Source organism: Diospyros lotus, chromosome 3 (assembly GCF_014633365.1).
Source record: "Diospyros lotus cultivar Yz01 chromosome 3, ASM1463336v1, whole genome shotgun sequence".
Taxonomy (NCBI): Eukaryota; Viridiplantae; Streptophyta; class Magnoliopsida; order Ericales; family Ebenaceae; genus Diospyros; species Diospyros lotus.
Window position 1 is genome coordinate 27,853,125 of NC_068340.1, and position 10,637 is coordinate 27,863,761.

At 32.9% G+C, this 10,637-nt stretch overlaps 1 protein-coding gene across 1 annotated transcript; it reads right to left on the reverse strand.

Moving 5' to 3' along the window:
* Window positions 1–9,222: 9,222 nt before the first annotated feature.
* On the reverse strand, window positions 9,223–10,255 carry LOC127797861 (uncharacterized protein At1g08160). Its single transcript, XM_052331023.1, has one exon. It carries the CDS (start codon window positions 10,102–10,104, stop codon window positions 9,511–9,513), a length of 594 nt encoding a protein of 197 aa, XP_052186983.1. The 5' UTR covers window positions 10,105–10,255; the 3' UTR covers window positions 9,223–9,510.
* Between the last annotated feature and the right edge of the window lie 382 nt (window positions 10,256–10,637).

The following is a 10,637-nucleotide window of genomic DNA, read 5'->3' on the forward strand; positions in this document are numbered from 1 at the left end:
TAAAAGTAATATGAAGGAGTTATACGAGGACAAGGGGTATTTTAAATTTTTTATTTGTTAAAAATTTTCTCAAATTCATGGGAATCCAAGATTCTGAATTCTCTCCATGAAATTTTTTTGTATGAAAAAGTTGATTAAAAATAAATTCTAAAAATATTATTTCTTCATAATTTTTTTTAAAAAAAATTATACCAAACATGAGAATGTAAATTCTCAACCTAACATTCTCAAGAATTTAAAAACTTTTTTTGTATCAAATACCCCTTGAGGGTTTTAATTTGGCACCCGCCACACCGGTACAACTTGTTTTTGTCAATTAATTGCCGCAAGCCAAAACGCAGCCCCAACCATATGATAAATTTTTTTTATTAATAATAATAATTATAATTATTTTGAAATAGAGAGAAAAGATAAGAGATAAATATAATCATATTTCAAAAGTGTATATTTTATCAAGAATTAAAACCCTATATTTATAGGTAAAAATTATGGTTGCAGGGGTACAATAGGCATTCATCAATAATTAATAATTTATAACATTCTTCCTTGAATGATTAATCTATACAATAACTGCCTCATTAAAAACTTTGTTTGGGACAAATCCAAAAGAAAAAAACCACCAAACTAAGGAAAAGCATATAGATAAGTTGTAAAATAACTTGGAATGTTAATGTGTTGCCTCGTTAAAACCTTGATAGGAAAACCTAGCGGGACAAAACTTGAGCGAAGGAAAAAGAGTACAACTACTTCCCCTGATATTGATCACTGAAGATCTTTAAATCGATGCATTCCAATCCCATGTACTAATTTCTTAAATGTAGATGTTGGCAATGCCTTTGTAAATAAATCAGCCACATTGTCACTTGAGCAAATCTATTGAATATCGATGTCGTCATTCTTTTGAAACTCGTGTGTGTAGAAGAACTTTGGAGAAATGTGTTTTGTCTTATCCCATTTAATATAGGCTCATTTGAGCTGTGCAATACAAGCTGTATTATCTTCATATAATATTATTGAGTAATTTTTCGTTGAAGTTAATTCACAGGACACTTGGATATGATAGGTCATGTTCCTCAACCATACACATTCTCAACTTGTTTCATAGATTGCAATAATTTCATAATGATTTGAAGATGTTGTTAAGGTATGCTTCATGGATCTCCAAGATATGGTTGTTCCCCCCACGTGTAAACACATATCATGTTTGTGATTTAACTTTATGTGGATCAAAAAGATAACCTGTATCTGCATATCCCACTAAAGAAGATCCAAATTTTTTTAAATAAAATAATCCCATATCATTGGTACCTTTCAAATATCATTGGATAAAATATAAATAAAGAAAACCTTGCATTTTATTCATTTATACAAAAATACAATTAATGCATTAAAACAAGCTCACTAAATATCATCCATATCATCCAAATCTTATTCTCAAGGTGATGAGACTATGTGACGGGATTCTCTGATAACTGAATTTCTTAAACTATTCATAGTCCTTAGATTCTTTGGATGGAGATTCTGATTAATCGAGTATGGACTAACACAAGGGTTACTACCTCGTTCGATATGATATGGGGATACCGATGAGAGAGTGGTGTGTCACGCACCATATAACATGGGATGTCACTAGTAGACCTGTGGGTGGTCGTTGGGGAACGATCAACCGAATGTGAAGTTGATGACTAACCACATGACCTAGTGGATAATGGTTGTGTCATCATGTTGTAATGGTGTGTTAATACTATTGGAATTGAAATGATATGGCACACACCAAGAGGGGGATGAATTGGTTCAAATCCTTTTGATGGAAATGCTAGCAATGATAAACAAACTAAATAATTCAAACACAAGAGAAGAACACAAAGAATTTATAGTAGTTCGGCTTAACCCAAGCCTAATCCACTACCTTAGCTCTTCACTAAGGATTTTTCAAACCATCCACTAAAACCCCCTACTTAAACCAAGTAGGTCCTCTAGTCCAAGACTAGGAATTACAACCTCCCACTCAAATAGGCCCTTTAGTTATACAAGTTAGGAAAATAAAAATGATACAAATGAAATAGAGAAGTTAAGAGTTAACACTCTTAGTTATAAGCTCTCTCACAATGAAAACAAGGCTTAAGAATATATTAACAATAATAAAACAAAGCTTTGGAGAGAAAAATATAACAATGAAAGCACAAAACACTGTAAGCTCAAATAAATTGATTTGAAATTTCTAGATCAACTCATTTCTGTTTATTAGTCTTCTTTTGATCTCCATGACTTATATTTATAGGCTTCCCACAAGCTTTGCCCGAAACTAGCCGTTATTAAGCCGTTGGAGAATGAGAAACTAGTCGTTGGAGATTGTCAAAAACACAAACTGTCGACAAACTAAATAGGTTAGTCGACTATATTTTCAAGTAAAACTAAGGCATAGTCAACAGACAAAAAATCATAGTCGACTATTGTCCAACAAGATCTAGTGATAGTCGATAGATACATTCACATAGTTGACAGATTTAAAAATACAAAGAAATTTTACAACAACATGCACATACATAGTCGACAGAGGAAAATACATAGTCAACTATCCTTGCATAATAGTCAACAGAAGCCACACATAGTCAACTATCCTCAGTCACATAGTCGACTATTGACAGGCATAGTCGACAACACTAATACACATAGTCGACTATTCTCTTTATGAAAACTGAACAGTTAAATAATAACATGAAAAAGAATATTTTGAATCATAAAATTCTTTAACATTAAACTCTCTTAACTTTATTTCATCATCAAAATACAATTGTTTTTCATCATCAAAATTATATCAAAGGCAAAACATCAAATACTTAGACTTGAACCGACATGTTTGTTTTGTGTATTGGTGTGCGGGATTTGCTAATGAGCTTAACCATCCAATTGGGATGTAGAAACATTTATCTATATGGTTCTGTATTGCTGATATATGGAGACAAGTATTGGGGATAAGATCTATCGCCCTTGTCAGTATTTAATGGAGTGAACGTCCTATGTGATCTACTATTGATATGACGAGACAGTTCCTAACCAGAGCAGATTGAAAGTCAAGAAATATGTTTCCTAATATGTCATCTAGTCACATTAATGAGGTTTAATATATAGTTACTGAGTTTGTATTTATGAGTTTGTCACTCCATAACTCTCGTTTAGTCGAGACATTAAGTGATGGAAAGATTATAGCATACGATATTTGTCAATTGTAATAGGTGCATAGAGTAGTGCATTATTGCACTGTATTATTAAAGGGGGATGACGGACGTGAGAAAAAAGTGAAATAAGGAGAAAAAGAAAAGAAAAATGGGGGGCCTTTGCATTTTCTCTATCTCTTCCTTCATTGTTCTCTCTTTCTGACTCTCTCTCCCTACGCATGAATTGTTTTATTCTTTTTCTTTCTTTTTGTTTCCTCTGAAATTCTTCTGCTGTCATAAATATTTTACATGTAATTGTTACGCATAAAATTTTGAGACGCAGGTACCGGTGATACGCATATCCTCTATGTCTAGGATAAGAATAGATGATCGAAACGGTACCTTACTGCATGCTAGGTGTAGACTGATTAAGATCACTACATCTTGAAGTGGACTTTGTCTCAATACAGAAATTGGTTCTATATTTCATCCCTCTATCGGATAGTAGGTATGAATTTATTTATATTCATTTGATAGATATACGTGTTGTTTAAATACCCAATCTATGTATAACATGTATATTATATTCTGTTGTGTGTGTCTGATACACGGCAAAAAAAATTATTTTTGCTCATACCGTTGTACTAATGATTCCCTTCAGTATTAACATTATTTTTTGCTAATGTTAATTCCAAAAAATATTTTTCATCTCGAAGGATGGTATGTATTAACATTATCAACTAGACAGATATCATGACAATTTATGATGAATCTTAGCATTAAGAGTCCATGATAAGTAGTTCTTGCCGGATATATCAAGTGCAATAAACTCAAGTTTGGTGATATTTTCCATTTGTACAACTCTATAATAAACAAATAAGATCCAATTAATATTCAGATAACATAATTAAATATTGTATGATCATATCAATTAAAGAAAATAATTAATGTCAACATGATATCAGTTATATGCTTTCCATCAGGGATAAGCATTAGATCATACATATATATAGAAAACAAATATTTTTTGAGATATGTGTTACTTCAAGAGCATAATATAATTTAAAAATAATAACATATTTTGGACCATTACTATTTTAGGAGCAATAGTTTAATATTCTTCAAGAATATTGAAATTTTAATATCATATAATATTAGATCTGATAAAAGTTTGTTCTTCAAGAGTATGTAATATTTTTCTAAAATATTATAATAAGTTGTGCTACTTTAGGATAGACATGGCCAAAATTGAACCGGACCGGCGGTTCGAACCGGAACCGGACCGGCCGGAACCGGACCCGGAACCGGACCGAACCGGCGAAATTCGGTCCGGTTCCGGTTCAAGGTTCCGGAGAACCGGAACCGCCGGTTCCGGTTCCGCGGAACCGGCCCCCCTCCCCCCCGTGCGCGCGCGCACGGTGCACCCCCCCTCCCCCCCCCCCCCCAACGGTCCAAATTGGACCGTTGGACACCCCCCCCCCAACGGTCCAATTTGGATTGGACCGTTGGACCCCCCCCCCAACTTTTTTTTTTTTTTTAAATTTTATAATTCCTATCTATATATACCCCTCCCTCCCCCACTCATTTTTCACACTTTCTCTCTCTCTCTCTCTCTCTCTCTCTCTCTCTCTCTCAAGTCTCAAGCTATTATTCTCTCAATTTTGTCTCTCATTTAATATTTTAATTTCAATTTCTTCAATCTTCTCATTTTGTTATTTATCAATTTATTCAATTATATTGTTAATTATTTATTACTTGTTACTATATTATTTTATCATTATTATATTTTTTTATTATCATACTTTTTTCAAAAAAATGGCAAGTGAAGGTAGAAATGTTGAAAATGTTGAGTTTGAAGCTCAAAATTTTCAAACACAAGAGAGTGAAACTCAACAAAAGGGAGGTGGAAAAATTTCTACTTCTGATATTTTTAATATTCATTTCAAGAAAACACCAAAAGGAGATGGTAAATTTGATGTATCTTGTAATTATTGTAATCAAGTATACAAATTCAAGCAAGGAGGTGGATATGGTACTTTCGCCCGACATTTGCAAACAAAGCACCCGCTCAAGGTTGGATTGAGCCGCGATCAAACACAAATATCCGGGTTTGCTACCTCTTCAAACTCTCCTCAATTATTTCATTATAATGAAGCTAATTGTAGGTCTGGTTTAGCTGAAATGGTAGCAATTGATCATTTATCTTTTAGTTTTGGTGAAAAATTAGGTTTTACTCGATTTTGTCAAAACTTTGTTAATCCTAGTTTTAAATCAATTCCTAGAAATACTTTGAAAAGGAATTTGTTAAAATTGTTTAAAAACTCAAAAATTGAATTGATAACATATTTTCAAAACAATAATATTAATGTTTCTATTTGTAGTGATATTTGGAGTGATCATTGGCAAACTCATTCATATATGGGTATTACTTGTCATTGGGTTGATGAAAATTATGTTTTACAAAAAAGAATTCTTGCGTATCGATGTTTTGATGAAAGTCATAATGCTGAAAATATTTGTAGATTAATTCAACAAATTTTACAAGAATATAGATTAGTTAATAGAATTTTTTCAATTTCTTTTGATAATGTATCGGCTAATACTGCTTCTATTAATGAATTGAAAAGAATTTGCCAACCAAATTTTGGTGGAAGATTTTTTCATATTAGATGTGCATGTCATGTTTTAAATTTATGTGTTCAAGATGGTATTAAGTCACTTAATTCTTATTTAGATCCAATTAGAAATGTTATTTCTTATATTTGGGTACACCCTCAAACTGCAAAAGCATGGGCACATTTTTGCACCTCCAATGGTCAAACCCCAAAACGTTTTTCAAAAGATGTCCCTACTCGTTGGAACTCAACTTTTAAATTACTTAATCAATCTTTTGAATATAAAAATTTATTGTGTTCTTTTGCAGCAAATTATATTCCACAATATCCTATTTTTCCAACTATGTGGAATGTTTGTAGTTCAATTTTGAATATTTTACGAATTTTTAATGATGCTACTCATACACTTAGTAGTGTTTATAAACCAACTTCACATCAATTTTTAATAGAAGCAATGAATGTGGCCGGTGTATTAATGGAAGGAATTAATGTTGAAGAAATTTGTCATGCTGTTTTAGAAATGAGAGAAAAATGGTTACGTTATTATCAATTTATTCCTGAAATTTTTCTTGTTACTATGGTATTTGATCCTAGGTGTAAATTTGATGGTTTAATTGAGTGTTTGTCTAACTATTATTCGTTGTTAAGATTAGAAAATAATGAAGAAATTGATGTGAATATTATAATTTCTAAGGTTAGAACTTTATGCAATCAATTATATGAAGCATATGTTATTGCTCCTAGTAGTGAAGAATCATTTCCATCCATGGCTCCGCAATCCTCTTCCTCCCAACCAATGAAATGGGGTCATAAATTTTTAGATCAAAGGAGGAAAAAACCTAGATCGAGCTCACATTCGGAGCTCGAAACTTATCTAACCACAGTTTTTGAGTTTGGTGATGATACAGGTTTAAATTTTGAAATTTTGGAGTGGTGGAAAAGGCACAAGGAGACATTTCCAACTCTTGCAATTATTGCAAGTCAACTTCTTGCAGTTCCAGCTTCAACTGTAGCCGTTGAACAAACATTCAGTAGTGGAGGCAACATTTTGGACGAAAGAAGATCAAGATTGGCTCCAGAATCATTGGAAGCTCAAGTTTGCCTCGATGATTGGGAAAGAGCTAACATGCGACGTCAAGAAGAACTTATCCATTCATCATCATCTGACGAATGGGTTAATGATGGTTCAACAACGGCGACTTCCGACTCCAATGAAGATGCGTAGGATCCAAGTCCATATTTTATTTTTTTTCACATTTGTAAAAATTAATTACTTGTATTACATTTTTGTTGTAATTATTTTTTAATGAAATTAAGTCTAATTCTATTTTTTATTTTTTATTTTTCACATTTGTAAAAATTAATTACTTATATTACATACTTGTTTAGTTGTTTTAATTATTTTTAATGAAATTATTACTTATATTTCTTCAATTTTTAGTAGTGTTTTTTTATTAAAAATATGGTTGAGAATATTTATATTTACAATTACATTTAACAATTAAAAATCGAAACCAAACCGAACCGAACAACGGAACAAGGACCAAAATTGAATACAACAATATTTAAAAAAAATTAAAAAAATTCGGTTTGAACCGGAACCGGAACCGTTGACCGAATCGGCTCAAACCGTTGACCGAACCGGTCCAAACCGTTGACCGAACCGGCACGAACCGGAACCGGAACCGAACCGTCCCAAACCGCCCTTGGGCGGTTCGGTTCAGGTTCAAAGATTTCTTGAACCGGAACCGGCGGTTCATGAACCGTGGCCATGTCTACTTTAGGAGCAACAACATATTCAATCTAATAAATTATGTTTTTCAAAAACAAGTAACATATTAAAAATGTAAAAAAAAAAAAATGTGCTTCTTCAAGAGCAACACCAAGATATTATTCTAAAATATTTTAAATAAGATAAAAATTGTGATTCTCTGAGAATCATAATGGTATAATAATCTTTTAGATTATTAATAATATCGTGAAATTGTGTTTCTTCAAGAAACACAATTAAAGATGGATGACTAATTAATTGCTTAATAATAGTGTCATCTAATGTATATCACACATATATTAACATCATAAATTAAACAATATTTATAAATTGTGTTCCTAAAAAAAAAAGTTAAAAAGATGAGAAGAAAACAATATTCATACGAAAGATAAGTATATGCACGTGTCAAACGTAAATAATTTGAACCAAACAATTTTTGAATTTAAAACATTCCGTTCGTGCACTATTACCCCCAATTTCACGGAAATACATAAATGATGGTGTCTTTGGTGTTTGTTGTTTACTTGTTAAAAAGAGAGTGTTAGCTATTTTATGCATAAATTGTAAATATCACAAAGATAAAATACTTGGTTAATAGCAAAAAAATCAGATCATCTAAATTTGTTGTACCACGAATCTCCTCGGACTTTCAAGTCAGGTCCACACTCATAGTACAAAAAGTACACTCTATTTATAGATAAGAAAACCTTATCTGATAAGATTTAAAAGATGGAAATCAATCAAAATTCTAAGTTCAGAATTATCTCACATAGAGATATTATATTTTAGGATTAGAACTTATCTCATCTAATCAGATTGACTTGATAGCATTTAAATATTAATTGATAATTATCAATAATTATCAATTATTTACAAAGAGTTTAGGCACACACAAAAAAAGTCTTTGTTGTAAGAAAGAAGAAGTCCAATTGTTGCCTCTCACTGTACACAATTATAAAATAATTAAGAATAAGACCTATGATAGAAAAGAGAGGTCAGTAGTAGACGAACAAAGCTAAAGAAAAAAAAATTAAGATCATACTAATAAAAAGAAAAAATAAGAGATGAATATAATCATATCTCAAAAAGTGTATATCTTATTGAGAACTAAATTCCTATATTTATAAGTAAAAAATTAGGGTTGAGGGTATAACAATTATTTATCAATAATTAATAATTTACAGCAATCACTAACTTAAAATTGAACAGTTTTTAGCCATAGAAGACTTCTCTGGTCATAATCCAAAGTTGCTACCCTTATTTTATTCTTTATCAAAAAATTATAAGTACACAAGAGAAATAATTGTTTTATTCCCAGAAGCATTTTGGTATTTTAACAAAAGGTTCATTCATAAATAATACGTTATGTTATTTTTAAATTTTGTGACACTCTAAGACTGAAGCTTATTATTATTTTAATTATATTTTTAAATTATACAATTTCTAATCAATTGTATATCTCAACAAATTTATTGTGACAATGAAGTAAGTTTAATTCAATAATGTAATTGAAACAAAAAAAAAATTAACGGTACAATTAACTTGAAATTACATTATTCAGATATGTAATTAAAATAACGAAAAGTTTAAATATATTTTTTTAAAATAAAAAATATACAAATACAATGAGTATATTTTACCCTGCATAGATAGATTAAACAACACATATATATAGCACAAACAAATACTTGCATTCATCTCTGATTCTCTTGCTTGCAGATTGCAGAGTAAATGGTATACATGCAATATTGCAGCAAGAAAGTCTCAGACGACATATACAGATACAACTTTTACAATCCCAGCATCAAACAAACACCACAATATCATTTCTTAATTTCTCCCCATAACAACAGTCAAAAATAGAAAGAAATTAATTAAAACAGAGACCAATAGTTTAATAATACTACCAACACAACCATCATTCAATGAATAAATAGCCACTAAATTAAATTAAACAAAGTCCAGCTCATACATCGACGTCGCATCGCGTCGCCTGGAAGGGCTTCGACGACGAGAAGCGAGCCATGGCCGGCGAGCACAAGATCTTCATATGATAATGCCTCGACTTCCACTTCCCCACCTTGAACCTTATCCTCGCCTTCAGATGAAGATCCAGTTCCATCTCTCCGGCCGACTTCTCCAGCCTCAAATCCCTCTCCGCGTTCTCGTACAGCGTCACGTTCTGGGCCGCCAGCCGGAGCTCCAAGTGGGTGACGTTCCTGCGAGGCTGGAAGAAGGGGCTGAGCGAGCCGAACCCCACTTTCTCGTCGTCGTAAGAGACGAACGCTTCCACCTTGTCGTAGTAGACGGCGACCTTGGTGTTGGGGTTGTGCGCTCGGATGGCGAAGTCGAAGGTGGCGTTGAGCTGGGCGTGGGTCAGGTTGAAGCCATGGATGGTGCCTTTCTCGACGGTGTACACGAGTTTCTTGGGCTTGATGGCGAGCCAGATGATGAGCACGGCGAGACCCACAATGACGATTAGGGCGAGGAAGAAGATGGCTAGGGTTCTGGCGGGGCTGGATTGCCTGGGTGCTCGAGCTGCAGCCTCGTCCCTTGCCATTACTGTGGCTGGAGATTAACCACTAGCTAGCTAGTTGATGTTCGAGAGTTGGGATGGAAATGGCAGTTAGTTTTATAAAGGATAAAGGTGAAGAAGGGCGTTTGCTTAATTTGAGAAGGAAGCTATATACCGTTGTCATATCCTTCAAGCATAGCTAGAATAATGCTTTGGTTGCCATGTTTTAGTAAGAAAGAGGGATGGATCGATATGGGCTTGATGTTTCTCTCTTCTTTTCTAGATTCCTTTCTTTGTTCTTTGTTCTTTCTTCATGTGTACTATCCTTGGTTTTCTTGCATCAGACTCAAGAAATATGGGAGATTCAGATCACACTGGTTACAGTACTTATATATTAAATCGAAACTGTCTGTATGTGTGTGTGTGTGTGATATGGAACAATTAGTTATAGTTAATTAATTAAACACCTTTAATTTTCAGGGCTAAACTCTCTCTATATATTAGATTAGATACACTGGCGATGAATATACTTAGCTTGCAGAGAAGAAAAAGGAAACAGATAGCGCTATGGATTATAT

What these genes read in the sequence shown, in the direction of transcription:
- LOC127797861 (XM_052331023.1), bottom strand. Translation starts at nt 10,104, where the DNA reads ATGGCAAGGGACGAGGCTGCAGCTCGAGCACCCAGGCAATCCAGCCCC.